We start from the raw sequence: 16,455 nt of genomic DNA, 5'->3' as shown, positions 1-16,455 counted from the left end.
AAACTAAAGCCAAGCTGGTGTTGGTTCATGTTTTATTACGCACACTGTCACTTTCCCTTTCCCTGTTTTCACTACGTTATCAATCAGCCATATTGGCGGCACTGAATGTAAACAATACCACTAAACCAAACGAAACTTGCATATATTGCTGACTATTGCTGCAGAAAAATATCAATTATTGTCATGTTTTGGGCTGTACTAATCGAATACAATATGTTTAAAAAGAAAGCTCTAAAAGTTATATACAAGTCAAATTGTTAACTCAAGATTTAAAGTGTACATACATTTTCAAAAAACGCCTGACTCAGAATGAGGCAACTTTCTTTTAATTAAAAACACATTTTTACAAGAAATATACAACATGAAAATATACATACATGACTACAAAGGCTACAGATTGACAAAGGAAACATACACAAGCACATACATGAGGGCAAAAAGATTAAACGTTAATTTGCTTTGGTCTATTCACAGTGGTTACACCTTAAAGATATTTTGTGTGTGTAAAAACAAATATATTGAATATGTCAATAATATTACAATATGAGGAATATTTACACATGTATTTTTTAAGGGCATGATTGACATGTCAGGAAGAAATGCACAGGACACTGTCCAAGGGGTAAGAGAGCTCTTTTTTCGTACACTCATAACATATCTGTGCTACAGAGATGATAATCTGAGCAGGGAGAGAAAAATATGGCATCATATCTTCTGATTCTCAGGTAGGCAATGATGAATGTAGATAAAAATGAATAGAAGCGATACAGGACTAGACTAATATCAAACTGATTTTGAGCAATACTGAAAATGAATAATTTGGCATTGAATGAAAAAATACAAAAATGATTATCACATAAATAAAGTGTCTGTTTTACTGAAGGAACATTGAGAGTATATTACATTGTTTTGTATAAAAGGAAGCACTGAGTGAAAAATGTGTATACAGTATGTATATAACTATAAGCAGATAAAGATAAAATGGAAAATACATAACAGATTATCTTTGGTTGTGATGGCTAAAATGTGAAATTGCAGGAAGAGCTCCTCATTTCATAATTGTTTTGCCATTAGGCTTTATCTGTCTTCAATGATGTCAAGTCTCAATGTAGCAATGCCTTGTCAGGCAATGTTCTTGCAACTTTTCTACAATATGATCAAAAATTAATGCTTTATGATTAGAGAAGGGAGAATATGAAAGCACTAGCTACTGTATGAAATACTGTCAGAGCTCCCCATGAACATGCTATGGCAAAGGACCCCTCTGGACAAAAAGGTGTGAAATATGCAATTCATGTTTATTAAACCCACAAAGTTACCTGTGTTACCACAAAATAGCCCGAGGTGCTATATATAAAAATATACATCATATATATATATTTAATTCTTCCTCTCTTTTTTTAAAGTATCTGTTCTGTAAAAACAACAAAGTTTATATAGTGTATATATCCCTTTAACAAAACAACCACAAACATTTGATTAGTATTTCTCAGATTGTATGCAAATCTAACATAATATCTATGCATCTATGCATTCATCAACTATGTCATTACAAAGCAGAACTGGTTGGAAAATCCAACTAGTTGACCTGTGTGATGCCATGACGTGACTCGACGGCAGACTGTCTGGCCACAGAAATGCTACGGTGTCATGCACACATGCTATTCACTCTGTACAGTGTGCATGGCAATACTCACAAAGAAAAGAAAAAATATATTTGCCTCTATATTTGCTAGTTATATCTGCTAATAGATCATCTAATTATAAAAATAACACTTCTACATCAGTGATTAGTATCAAATGTAGCGTAAGCAGCAGGGCTGTGAGATGAAAGGTTCTTGCTGCATAGTGCCGTAAATAGCTGAGAAGATATGACACAATGTTATTGAGGACTTAACACCAGCACAACTAGAACACCAAGAATGAATGCAACAAAACTGCAGTTTCTGTGACCTAATGTGAGATGCTCAATAGAGTGCCTCCAAGTCTCTTCCCATCAGTGTTAATGCTGGTACAATGGGCGAGGCAAGTAGTGTGCTCTGTACTATAAATGATGTGACAAACTCAATGAAACCTTTAGCCTACATGCTGTATTGCCTCCCATTGGTTCTTCAATCTTATAGCTATTTCAGTATATTTCTTTGCTGGGACAGTCTTTTCTGAATGTGTCTAAGGTATAGAGTTGCAAAGGGGTAAAACATTTCCAAAAATGTCCTAATGTTTACAAAATTTCTGGCAAGTTTCTGGAGGGCTGCTGTCCTGCAGAGTGTTAGCTCCAACCCCAATTAAACACGCCTGAACCAGCTAATCAAGCTCTTGCTAGGCAAAGAAACATCCTGGCAGGTGTGTTGAGGCAAGCTACAGCTAAACTCTGCAGGACACCGGCCCTCCAGGACTGAGTCTGGGCACCCCTGGTCTATAGAACATCAACCAATTTAGAAATTTGGTTTGTCAATCTGCCAAAGGTAGTTCACAAAGGACACATTCTAGCATTTGCTCTATGCTACAAATGTCGGATCTTATTTATGTCAACATCAATACCTCAAACTAGTTCAAATCTTATTCAAAATAGTGTCAAATCTTGGAGAGCCATTATCCTGCAGATTTTAGCTCTAACCCCAATTTAACACACCTGAACAAGCACTACTAACTAATCAAGGTCTTACTAGGCATACTAGAAGTTGAGGCAAGTTGGAGCTAAACTCTAAAGGGCAGTGGCCCTCCAGAACCAAGTTTGGACGCCCCTGGCATAGATGCTTTTGAATGGAAAAACATGTCTTTTGCGAACTGCCTGAAATATCTTAAAGAATTCAATTAAATGTGATATTTCTGCATTGCTTTTTCCCCCCAGAATTAAGCTAAATTACAGCCCTAGTGTACTATAGGGGTTTGTCAGGAACAAAGCACCATCTTTGAGGACATCCTTCCCTTCACCAGTGGCATCAGTTAACTGCTGTTCACAGTCATTGTACATTCATCTGAAGTCCCTCACAGGTTTCCGAGGCAGGAAGTGATCATAAAGATGTCTAAATACAAACGTTCCATGTTTTATTGGCCTCTGCGGACATCACTACAATAACTTGCCTTGAACAAGTCTTTCTGAAATATTGTGGAGAAGCATGCCAAATGACACTGCTGTGAAGGCCTTTGCTCCTCACACAAGACACAAGCACAGTGGAAATTCATTTCGGGATGGCAGAGTGAAATGTGGATTAGATTTCAGTGGCAGTGATCTCCTCGAAATGGATCTCATTGCTACGCATGTCAAACTCCTCCATGTCCCTATTCTCCAGCTCAAGACTAAGTTCCCTCATCACACGTTCTAGGTCTCGGTTTCTTCTGTACATCTGGATGTAGTTCTGCTGCAGCTGCTTCTGGTAACGGATCACCTTGTCTTTCTCCTCCTGCCACACCCTGCGTTCATCCTCAAAGGCCTCCAGTTGGTCCTCACTCCGTCTTCTCTCATACATCAGCTCGGCCCGCAGTCGGTCTACTTGCTGACGGAGACCGTGAAGCACATCCACGCTCTGACGCTGCACCTTCGCTTCATCACTCTCGTATACTAGAAACTGCTCTTCACTGCCGTTGTCTCTGAAAGCAGGGCTGATCCCATGAACAATTCCCCCACGACTTTGTGGCAGGGGCAAGCTCATGCACTGGCCCTTAGATGGTAGAGTTTGGGATGAGGGCACTGCCAGGGCCTCTTTAAGACGGATGGACTCTTCCTCCAAACGGCCCACCTTCTCCCGCAGAAGTTCTGCTTCGCTCTTACGGCGCTGCAGCTCATTCTCGCAGACCTCAAGTTCAAGTGTACGGGTGCGGGCTGAGGCGTGGGCTTCCTGCGAGCGAACCTGGCTAGCTTGAAGCTCAGAACGAGCCTCTCTCAACTGGGCCTTCAATGCAACAATTTCATTGGCCTTCTGGCCAAGATCAGCCTGTACGTCCTTCAGCTGCTGCTTCAGCAGAGAGATCTCACCTGACTTCTGACAGACCTGCAAGACAGAAACATTCAAGTTTACTGAATGTAATAATTGATCATTGCTAGGACTGAATGGGTATGAGGTCTCACCTCCCACTTTGTCTCTTCTAGGCGAGGACCTAGTTGAATCTGCTCCTTTTCAAAAGAGGCACATCTCTTCTCCAATGCCTCCCGTTCCTGCAGCAATTGGGAGAAGTCCTCCTGCAATTTCTTCTTCTCCTGCTGTAGCTGGAACACCTGCAACTGCAGGACCTGTTGTGCCCTTTGTGCCTTCAACTGCACCTGCTTCATTTTTGATGCACAGCTCTGCCGAAGGTCCTCCAGCTCTTGCTCGCACCGCTTCTGTTTCTCTTCATACACCTGTATTAAAAAAGACATAAGATTTTACTGACGTTGAATCCACCTTATCTAACAATTCCTTGTCAAACCACTGGTAGGAAACTGATTGTCACCTGACAGATGGCTGCCTCGTTTTCATCCAGGTTGTCCCTGAGTTGCTGCAGCTCCAGATCTCTTTCCCTCAACTTCTCCTCAAGTTCCCGAATGACCCCTTCATACCCTTCTCCTGGAGCCGGGGAGCGGCCACATGATCCACTGTCTGAGAGGGGCTGGCCACGACCACTTAAAGATCCCGTGCTCTTACTAGATGATGACCGACCACTGTCAGAGTTAGAGTGTCCGTGGCCACCGCTGGAGCGCGTGGTTTCCATGTGCCCGGTGGGCACCTCACTCTGTGCCAGGCTGTACCCTGTGCTGCTATAGGTGGGTAGGCTGGAGAGTGAGTTGCGGCCTGAGTCGGACATAGTGCAGGACTGGCTACTCCGTGCATTGCGCCCCCCACTGTAAGAGTTACGCTTCTCCTGACAGCCCAACCCTGCTACAGTGCCAGGAAGTAAGAGATTGAGGCTGCCCTGACTTTCAGACAGACTGCCTCCTGACCGTGGAGACAGATACTGCACAGAGTTGCGATTCTTGGGCACAACAGGCTTAAAGGCAGTGGGACGGATCAGTATCTTCTCCATACTCTGTGATCAAAAGTAAACATAGTAAAAGGTTAAAAATAACAAATGTGTAGCGTGTATTAGCACTTGTGCTTATTCTTTTTTAGGCTGTAAAATTTTTTCTTTTATGTTTACCTCCCAGACTCACCTTTTCCAGCCTGCCTGACACTGGGACGAGTTTGGGAGGAGGGCCACCAATGTTACCATTCATGCCTCTGTTATCATGAGGCTCTTCGGTATCACTGGACGGGCTGCACGTAGTCACATGATTATCATTCCAGTCGCCAACTGGCTCGTCACTCAAATAGCCGTAGTTGCCATTGCCAGCAGAGATGAGGGTAGAAGACTTGTTCTTAGTGGGTAGAGGAGGCTGGTTGGTGAGAAGATGCTCCTGTGAGCTGCCGCTGCGCAGCGTGCCCTCTTGCTGTCTGAAACAGCTCGTAGCTGGTGTGGGTTTGCGATACTTGGCGCCAAAGTCGCTGGCGGCTCGGCAGTGGCGTTCCTGGTAGGTACGTCCAGAGATGAGGCTGCTGACGGAGCCCATGGTTCCTGCCACAGCTACGGAGGGGGAATGAGACACTGAGCAGCACTGCTGCACGTCAGCGCTGGGTTTTGAGTGATCAGTGGGCACAGGCAGTGCCTGAACTAGAGCCATGGCGAATACACGCCCAGGACACACACTCTGTGGAGAAAAAAAACAGGAAGACAGGGAATTAAGATTACAGTCTAAATGGGCTGATTGTTATGTAACCTGTAAAATGGATCTTATAATTGCACAGTTTTTCATTTTAATTTCAATTGTGCAATTTCTCCCTGTAACTTTTCACAATATTGACACAGAATGAGATCATGATCTCATTACAGGTTATTGAGGTAAAAATGCTTACAAGGGCACAATGGTGATGGTTGCCCTTTGTAGGGATTAAACAGCAACCTGTACATTTTGGGTCTAGTGGGCACTAACATTCCTCAATATTGTTCTACTACATGCTATAACTATAAAGTCCTTAGCTAGCACAGCATAAAATGAATGGGCAATGTAACAGCTCAATTAAAAACAGATAAGCAAGCATTAGCAATGAGTTATGTGTTTGCGAATCAGTATTAGAATTTAATTCTCAGTTGGGTATTCAGGAGTATATATTTAGCCTGCTGCTGTGTGCTAAGAGCAGTCTCACCATGTGGAATAATCTGCAAAGAGTCTGCCAGTCCAATCAATTACACACACCCTCAGTGCACTTCAAAACACACTCCCAATGCACTTCAAAGAGCCACATGCAGGAGGAACACACAGTCTTGAGTCACCAGGAGAGATCAGACCGCCCCAACTGCACTGCCATCCCAATGACCTCTCTGCCAGTCTGACTCAAACTTTTCATAAGACATTCCTTGTTCCACCACATGCCATTTTAGCTGAGGTTTGAATTCTAATGAAGTCAAAGTAGCAGACTTCAGCGTAGGAGGAAAGCGTTTCTGTTCCAACCTTCTCGTCCTGTCTATCACACTGTCCTATTACCCTCTGTGGGGAAGAACTAAATTTCTGGGTGAATACCTGATGGCCTTATGGCCTTAATGAATTATCATTCTCTGACATCGACTACTACTAGTCGAAGTTTTGGACCTATTTAACCTTTGTTAATAATATTTTACACAATTTTGCTATTGGAATTCCACCTCCCTACCTTAATTCACACCTACAAGTGTACACTCTCTACCTCTCATCTAATGAAAGAGAGATGCCTTGTCGTTCCTGCACATTAACTGGGTTTCCATCCAAAGCTGCGAATTTAACTTATGCGCATAATTTGAATTTCGCATAAAACATTTGCGAATAAGCACGGCTTTCCATCCAACCAATCAAAGAGAACAAAATTGTCACTTCTTGATAAACAGGCACTAAATATAACTAAGAAAAGAAGGAGAAACCACTAAATATAATCATTTTCATATATAATAAATGATGTGCGCCTCAAAGCGAACAGACAAAACACAATAAATGCAGTCATTGCTGATCTGATGCTGATTTTAGTAACGCAGTCATGTAAGAGTTCTTGCAGGCAATTGTACAGAAATACTTTGATGGCAGACACAAGTCAAAAACCACCTCAAGCTAGCATAAAAATGCTTTAGTGAATTAAGGGATTTTTTTGGTTTAAATTTGGTATAATGCGATACTTCACAATGCACATGAAAACAGGGTGATGGACGCATTGCTAATGATGAACAAAGTCACTCTCCAAAACTTTCACCCTATCTGAGCTGCCAAGTTCCACTACTGAGACTATCACTTCTTTCAATAAGCAGTTGAAGACATTCCTCATTTCGGACATCTACTCAGAAAAACTGCATGAGGTGCATCATAGGATGCTTTTTAAACAGCATTGATAGAATTTATAATATAATAAAAAAAAATTCTAATTTTATTCAATGTGATTTATTATTGGAAACAATACAAAAAAGCAATTAATCACTACCAAATTTCCAAAAGATCATTTTTTATTAATTAGTGAAAAAAATGTTAATGAAAAAAGTAAGAATTAGAGGATAGACACCTATTTTTTAAGGTTGGAGGGTTGATTCTGCTCTCTTCCTCTACACAAATCCAGGTGCATAGTGAGATGGCAATGGGACTTTTTATGTCACAGCTGATGTTATGGGATGTTAATATTAATAGCAGAATACTTGGATAAAACAGTGGGGTGAATGAGATTAAACAGAAAGTTTGAGAGAGAGGAGAAAGAGGGATAGCGTGACTCGCTGAGAGTAACAGTTTCCAGGGTGGTTCTTTGCGAGTGCTTACGCACATGGTTCCACTAACGTAGCTATCAGGTATTTCTGCTTCAGCGCTTCTTAAGAAGTATGTTCCTGCAGCCAGTCCAGCTCGCTAACTGGGCTGTGGCTCTGCTGCAGTGCATAATAATGAGTCTTTAAAGAATTAGTTCATGTCCAGATTAAAAATTTCCTGATAATTTACCTACCCCCATGTCATCCAAGATGTTCATGTTTTTCTTTCTTCTGTCAAAAAGAAAAACATTCCAGTTTCATCATATAGCAGACTTCAATGGGAATCAGCAGGTTGAAGGTCCAAACTGCAGGTTTAACGCAGCTTCAAAAGGCTCTACATGATCCCAGCTGAGGAATAAGGGTTGTATCTAGCAAAACAATCTGTCAATTGGTCAAAAAAAATTATATAGTTATATATAGTTAGTTCTTTGTCCATTTACTTCGGTTCAAAAAGGTACGGTAGGGTGAAAAAATCCAACTCATTTTTCTCCTCCAACTTCAAAATTGGTCGGACATCGTTGTTTTACCTTTTTTTGTAAAGAGCATTTGACTTTGTTTGCATGTTTGCTTTGTCGAGTTAGTGCAAGACAAGCATTTGTGATTAAAAAGTGTATCAATTAAAATTTTTCGAAAATGACAGATTGTTCTGCTAGATAAGACCTCTATTGCTTAACTGGGGTCGTGTACTGCAAACTGCAATTTGGACCTTCAGCCTGTTGATTTTCCAATGAAGTCTACTATATGGAGAAAAATCCTGAAATGTTTTCCTCAAAAACCTTAATTTCTTTTCGACTGAAGAAAGACACGAACATCTCGGATGACATGGGGGTGAGTAAATTATCAGGAATTTTTTATTCTGGAAGTGAACTAATCCTTTAATGCAATAAACACCAACTATGACAAAAAACAGTAAGCAACTAATTGTACAAAAGTGTTTGTACGGGTCAAGGTGCATGAAGAGTTTGAGGACACTTTAGGGGAAAACGATTTGAGCCACAATCAAGTTCTTGAGAACTATCTGCTCTTATCTGTCTATAAGAGCAAAAAAAGACAAGGTCACATCATGCTGGAATCATCATGGATCACTTCACTCTTTTTAAACTCTCTTCAACTTAATTCCACCCCCTTCTCAAAGCCAGTCCTTACCCTTTGTTAAACTCATCCCACACAATTCCCACCAAGATTCCAACTGTTACCCTAAAGTTACCCCAAAATGAGCTGCATGGCCTCCAGACAACTCACAGAGCCTCAGTACATCCTGCATCTCATATAAACACACTAACCCAAACACAACCCTGGACATTCTCCCAAAGTCGTGATAATACAATGAGAAGATCCCCTTGGGATCGGCCCCTTTCAATCCTGTGAACTTCAAACCCGCTGGTCAGAGACCCGTCCCCTGCTGAATGACCCCCTGATATCTCTCTTCAGTTCCTTCTCATTGGAGATCTCAAGGGCTAATTATGTTGCCGCACTACTCCATCTCTGCTAAGGTTACTGAAATTCCTTGACCAGTTTTTTTTTTGTTTTGTTTTGTTATACATACACTTGATAACTTAATACTGTGTTGTTACCTGAATGATCCATGTGAGGTTTGTTTTGTTTGTATAGTGATCGTTGTTCATGAGTCCTTTGTTTGTCCTCAACAGTTAAACTGCACATTGTTCTTCAGAAAAATCCTTCAGGGTCCACAAATTCTTTGGTTTTGTAGCATTTTTATGTATTTCAACCCTTTCCAACAATGACTGTATGATTTTGAGATCCATCTTTTCACACTGAGGACAACTGAGGGACTATTACAGCAACTATTACAGAAGGTTCAAACGCAAATTTACCCTCATCTTCAAATTGCAAAAGTTTTCACCCCCAGCTCCTAATGCATTGTGTTTCCTTCTGGAGCATCAATTAGCGTTTGAACCTTCTGTAATAGTTACATATGAGTCTCTTAGTTGTCCTCAGTCTGAAAAGATGGATCTCAAAATCATACAGTCGTTGTTAGAAAGGGTTCAAAAACACAAAAATGCTGAAAAACCAAAAACATCTGTGGAAACTTGATGGATTTTTCTGAAGGACAGCAGACAGTTTAACTGTTCAAGAGAAACAAGGGACTTATTAACAACTTAAAAAAAATCATTACAACAAAGTATTAAAGGTCCCATTTTGTACACATTTCTGGAGGTTTATTTTAGTTGTTGATGTCCTTAAGAATATATATTTGCGGTATAAGTGCCAAAATCCATCTCAATATATTTTTACAGCTCCTTTTTTAGGAGCTCTGTCCAAAACAGGTTGATTTTGGCCCGTCTAATTAATATTCATGAGCCTCTCTTCTGATTGGCCTGTTGTTTTCTGAGTGACGCACAGCCAGGCCAATCACAGGTAACTACGGTCATGTATCGTTGTAGCCGAACCCAGAGCCATAGAGAGAGCCTAGCCTGCTGATACTCAACAGGATATTTCAGAATGATCATTAATGTTGTTTCTTTTTCAAACACCGAATGCAGTAAGCTACATAACTGTTGCTTTAGTAAAGCCCCTTTCACAATGCGCGCTGATTCTTGAAAATTACGGGAACGAGCGCTGTGTCAACAAAAGCCAGAACCATAAAGGCAGTGTTGTAGTGATGATGCACGTTACCCTGCGACTCTTCATGACAAAAAAATACGTGCAAAGAGGAATGAAGCGGCGATCGGGCAGAGCCAGCTCCGCACTATCAGCGCTGAAGCACAGTTTGTTCAGGTTAGTTTCAGTTTAGTGAAATGTACGCGTCGCATTACATCTCACATCCATACGTCACATGTCTTTATGGGTTGTGTGTAAAGCACGCACAGATTCCGGAAAACAACTGTGAATGAACCAAATTAAACAACGCCGGAACAAATCATGGGAAACATTATACCGGAATCGCTGTGTGAAAGAGGCTGAAGTTGACGTGCCTCTGGTCTCTTATATTCACGTTGTTCTGAAGCCTGTGCAATGATGTAGTTTCGACATCTATTGACTGAACAGGGTTTTCTAGATTAGTTTCCGTGTTGTTGTTGCTTAGCAATGTTACGGACCCGATGTTGTCTGGGTTTGACAAAAGGAGGGTGGGACGGTGGTTGGTGCTGGGGTGGTGACTGAAGGCGGTGACTGAGTAGATCGGACGTCACATCGTTACGGAAGTCACAGCGGCTCGTGAAAATGAACTGTCACGTGAATAATGGAGGTCTGGGTCCAGATGCAGGTAAGTATTTTTAATGATATAATAACAAACAAAACAAAACAAAACCAAAAGGCCAACACGGCACAATCCAACATAAACTAAAACATAAACTGAACAAAACAAAAAACAAGGTCTAGGTCAGAATCAGCAACACACAAAATAACATCCAGGACAAAAGACAATGCAGACATGAAGCAGGAGAGAAATGTGAGAGTATTTAAAGACCGGATAATAGTGAACAGATGTGAGTGTAATCAGTGCAAATGACAAAACAGACGTGAAGAATCAGAGTGCAGTGCAAACAGCGACCTCAGGTGGCTGAGGGAAAACCCACAGCCCCGATCATGACAGTACCCCCTCTCTAGGGAACGGCTACCAGACGTTCCCAAAACAAAAATTCTGGAGGGAGGAGGAACGGTGGAAGGTGCATCAGGGGGAGGGATGGCGGGCCAGGCCCGTGCAGCGGAGGAACGTGAGCGGACACCGCCGCCAGAGGAACGTGAGCTGGCCTCGCCGCCAGAGGAATGTCCGCGGGCACCGCCGCCAGAGGAACGCGAACTGGCCTCGCCGCCAGAGGAACGTCAGCGGTCACCGCCGCGTCCGGAACAGAGAACGCGGTCACCGCCGCGTCCGGAACAGAGAGCGCGGTCACCGCCGCGTCCGGAACAGAGAGCGCGGTCACCGCCGCGTCCGGAACAGAGAGCGCGGTCACCGCCGCGTCCGGAACAGAGAGCGCGGTCACCGCCGCGTCCGGAACAGAGAGAGCGGTCACCGCCGCGTCCGGAAAAGAGAGAGCGGTCACCGCCGCGTCCGGAAAAGAGAGAGCGGTCACCGCCGCGTCCGGAAAAGAGAGAGCGGTCACCGCCGCGTCCGGAACAGAGAGCGCGGTCACCGCCGCGTCCGGAACAGAGAGCGCGGTCACCGCCGCGTCCGGAACAGAGAGCGCGGTCACCGCCGCGTCCGGAACAGAGAGAGCGGTCACCGCCGCGTCCGGAACAGAGAGAGCGGTCACCGCCGCGTCCGGAACAGAGAGAGCGGTCACCGCCGCGTCCGGAACAGAGAGAGCGGTCACCGCCGCGTCCGGAACAGAGAGAGCGGTCACCGCCGCGTCCGGAAAAGAGAGAGCGGTCACCGCCGCGTCCGGCACAGAGAGAGCGGTCACCGCCGCGTCCGGAACAGAGAGAGCGGTCACCGCCGCGTCAGGAACAGAGAGAGCGGTCACCGCCGCGTCAGGAACAGAGAGCGCGGTCACCGCCGCGTCCGGAACAGAGAGCGCGGTCACCGCCGCGTCAGGAACAGAGAGCGCGGTCACCGCCGCGTCCGGAACAGAGAGCGCGGTCACCGCCGCGTCCGGAACAGAGAGAGCGGTCACCGCCGCGTCAGGAACAGAGAGAGCGGTCACCGCCGCGTCAGGAACAGAGAGCGCGGTCACCGCCGCGTCCGGAACAGAGAGCGCGGTCACCGCCGCGTCAGGAACAGAGAGCGCGGTCACCGCCGCGTCCGGAACAGAGAGCGCGGTCACCGCCGCGTCCGGAACAGAGAGAGCGGTCACCGCCGCGTCCGGAACAGAGAGAGCGGTCACCGCCGCGTCCGGAACAGAGAGAGCGGTCACCGCCGCGTCCGGAACAGAGAGAGCGGTCACCGCCGCGTCCGGAACAGAGAGAGCGGTCACCGCCGCGTCCGGAAAAGAGAGAGCGGTCACCGCCGCGTCCGGAACAGAGAGAGCGGTCACCGCCGCGTCCGGAACAGAGAGAGCGGTCACCGCCGCGTCAGGAACAGAGATGGCGGTTGTCGCCACCTCCTCCGCAAAGCAGGGGCGCTTCCGCGCCGTCTCGGCACTGCGGGTGTCCATCGCCGCCAGGCAGGCGTAGATGAACTCGAACCGAGCTGCCGACGCCGCCTCAAAGGACATCCCCTCCGTGTCCGGAACCGAGCGGGTGGTTGCTGCCCCCTCAAAAAAAATTCTCCCCGCTGGACCCATCACGGATGTCTGCATTCTGTCACGTGAATAATGGAGGTCTGGGTCCAGATGCAGGTAAGTATTTTTAATGATATAATAACAAACAAAACAAAACAAAACCAAAAGGCCAACACGGCACAATCCAACATAAACTAAAACATAAACTGAACAAAACAAAAAACAAGGTCTAGGTCAGAATCAGCAACACACAAAATAACATCCAGGACAAAAGACAATGCAGACATGAAGCAGGAGAGAAATGTGAGAGTATTTAAAGACCGGATAATAGTGAACAGATGTGAGTGTAATCAGTGCAAATGACAAAACAGACGTGAAGAATCAGAGTGCAGTGCAAACAGCGACCTCAGGTGGCTGAGGGAAAACCCACAGCCCCGATCATGACATGAACAGCTACTTTAAGCAGGCTGTGTGCAGTTTACTGTGGATTGACTGTTTTGAAACTCATATGGTAGTTACATAGCCCCTAGACCTCAGTTATCATGAAAAAAGCCAGGAAATTTCGATTTTGACAATATGGGACCTTTAAGTATCAAGTGTATGTAAACTTTTGAACGGGGTCATTTTTAAAAATTCAACTATTATTTTCTCTTGTGAACTATATGTAAATGTCTTTTATGTAAAGTATCTTATTCAGGTCAGTACTAAATAAAAAAAATAACATGCATTTTGTATGATCCCTCTTATTTTGGTCAAATAATTAACATCTTGCAGATTCTGCAAGGTGTATGTAAACCTTTGACTTCAACTGTATATTTAAGTCCCTGCATTAGATATTTTATGTCACGATTTATTGTGTTAACTGATGGTTAACCTGACAAACACAAGCATCTCTTTCACTCTCGCTCAGTCTTTGATCTCTCCTGTCTCGACAGTGAGAGAATAGTGCATCTCTCTGCTGCAGGTGTTTCTAATCAAATTCCACAGTGAGGTGGCTGGTGGCTGAAATCTCGTTATGATAAGTCTTAATAGCGCTGCTGCCGCCGGAAAAGGATTAGCGGCGAGGTGTGAATCCCCTGGGAATCACGGAGCTTCTCTGTGGAGTCTGAAGGAGAATAGGATGGAATGCCAGCATTGAGCCTGGAACCCAGCAGAGCTCCAAATCTCCGGGCAAAAATCCCTAAACCCTTAATCACATTTGGTCTCTGTTTGGTTCAAGTGTAGTCGCAGGGGCAGGATATTTGATGTGTGTGAAGATCCCGATCAAAGCCTCTTCCCATGGAGACGTTAGACATGACATTGTGGCATCCAACACTAAAGCCTTTGTTCTGATAACGACAGAGTTTTTTGTCCTTAACTGTGCAAACCATATTATAGTAACCTCCTCACTTCACCAGAAGACACTAAGTGAATCAGCTAATTTAAGAATTTATGTCTTACAAATCTGTCAAAACAAGACAATTTTAAAGCACCCCAGAAAAAACGTAATAAACATCGCGTTACATAACCCTCACAGGCACATCCAGAGAAACACAGGAAACTAGAAAGAAGTGGAAGCAGCACAAAGTAAATGCTGACCTCATCTACTACCTCATCTGACTGTTGCAAATGCAACCACACACGCTCATTAACTCTGTGTGTGTGCTCCCAAAAATAGAGAGGACAAAAGTGCATGCTTGGATAAATACGGCTCATGAAAACTAGACAATTAATCCACAAGAATGACCCCTTGTGCTCTAAATAGGGAAAAGTGAGAGCTGCATAGTCTCAGTGCGCTCAAGTGAGAGCCATACAGTGATCAGTGCAAATGATGATATTGTGTTTACCAATTATGAGGCCTCTGGCAGAGCAGGAGCATCTGAGCACTGAAGTGGTCAGCTGTGTTCATTTACATTCTTAAGGGATCTCTATGCCCTGGTGACCTTCTAGTCTTTCTCATTAGTCACTCTATCCATTCCTTCAGTTTCTTTTAATCATTCTATTACCTTCCTGCTTTCCTTTAAGTTACTCATTTTCTTTCCGTAAAGGAATGTCCCGGGTTCATTACAACTTAGCTACAGCATTTGTTGCATAATGTTGCCTACAAACCTGGTAAACCTGGTCTCTGCAAGGACAGTAAGAAGGAAGGTATGTACTTTTCTTGTTTGCATGGAACTGCGGGTAGTTTGACAGACTGTTTGTCTTGAATTAGGAGAATATAAACTTTCTGTTCATGATATACAACAACAAAACCAGCCATTCGCTACATTTAAACCTGGCGGTTTAGAATTATTTGCACTGCTATTCAAAAGTTTGGGATCAGTAAGATTTCTAATGTTTTTTAAAGAATTCTCTTATGCTCTTTAAGGCTGCATTTACTTAAAAAATACAGAATAAAACAGTAATATTGTGAAATAGTATACAGTTTAAAATAATGGTTTTCTATTTTAATATATTTTAAAATATGAATTATTCCTGTGATGCAAAGCTGAATTTTCATTAGCCATTACTACAGTCTTCAGTGTCACATGATCCTTCAGAAATCATTCTAATATGCTGATTTATTACATTTATTATCAATGCTGGAAACTATTGTGCTGCTTAATATTAACCTGTGATTCAGGAACCTTTTTTTCAGAATTGTTTGGTCAATAAAATGTTAATTAGAACAGCATTTATTCAAAATAGAAATCTTTTCTTACAATATAAGTTCTACTGTGACTTTTTATCATTTTAACACATCCTTGGTGAATAAAAGTATTAATTTCTTTCAAAAAAAAAAAGGAAGAATAATAATTTACTGACCACAAACTTTTAAATGATAGTTTATATTGTTATGATTGCTATTTGAAATAAATGTTCTATGTAACTTCTATTTAACTAATTTCTATTTAACTTTTTATTTATTAATTCTGGAAAAAGTATCACTGGTTCCAACAAAATATTAAGCAGCACAACTGTTTTCAACATCGATAATAAATCAGCATATTAGAATGATTTCTGAAGGATCGTTTGACACTAAAGACTGGAGTAATAATGCTGAAAATTCAGGAAAATCACAGGAATAAATTACATTCTAAAATACATTCACATAGACAACAGTTATTTTACATTACTGTTTTTTTCCTGTATTTTTGATCAAAACCTTGATGAACATAAGAAACTTCTTTCAAAAAACATTAAAAATCATACTGATCCTAGACTTGAACGGCAGTGTATATACTATTACAGCATTTAAAAAATATTTTAAGCAAGCTATTTTTCATATTTTTAGTTTCCATTTTAGCTATAGGTTTTCATTACTTTGTTAGGTGCTTTTGTCATTTGTATTTTTATTTTTTTACATTTCTATATAAATTTAATCCATTTTCAGTGTTAGCAATTTTAGTACTCCAACTTAAACTTATTTTATTTATAGTTAGTTTCACAGTTTTTATTTTGATTTCAGCTTTATTTCATTTACTGAAAACTAATTTTAATAGTTTTTATTTCAACACTGTCTGTCATGAAAAGGTTTGTCTTCTCAATATAAAAAAGTCTCACCACAAAAATTTAGATTTTAAACTTAGTTCCCTTGGTTTTACATCCA

At 42.6% G+C, this 16,455-nt stretch overlaps 1 protein-coding gene across 2 annotated transcripts in view; it reads right to left on the bottom strand.

Annotated features, from left to right (window-relative positions):
• Positions 1–310: 310 nt before the first annotated feature.
• lzts2a (leucine zipper, putative tumor suppressor 2a) overlaps positions 311–16,455 on the bottom strand; it is an 85,402-nt gene continuing 69,257 nt past the window's right edge. For both annotated transcript variants that reach the window (XM_073834136.1, XM_073834138.1), the window contains 4 exons: positions 5,129–5,662; positions 4,432–5,004; positions 4,070–4,339; positions 311–3,992 (listed from right to left, as the gene is read on the bottom strand). In XM_073834136.1, coding sequence (XP_073690237.1) covers positions 3,213–3,992; positions 4,070–4,339; positions 4,432–5,004; positions 5,129–5,635 — 2,130 coding nt within the window. In that variant the 5' untranslated portion in view covers positions 5,636–5,662 and the 3' untranslated portion in view covers positions 311–3,212. The remainder of the gene's footprint in view (positions 3,993–4,069; positions 4,340–4,431; positions 5,005–5,128; positions 5,663–16,455) is intronic.

Source organism: Garra rufa, chromosome 2, assembly GCF_049309525.1.
Source record: "Garra rufa chromosome 2, GarRuf1.0, whole genome shotgun sequence".
NCBI classification, from domain to species: Eukaryota; Metazoa; Chordata; class Actinopteri; order Cypriniformes; family Cyprinidae; genus Garra; species Garra rufa.
The sequence above is the reverse complement of the archived record's forward strand: the minus strand, read 5'-3'. Positions and strand labels throughout refer to the sequence as shown.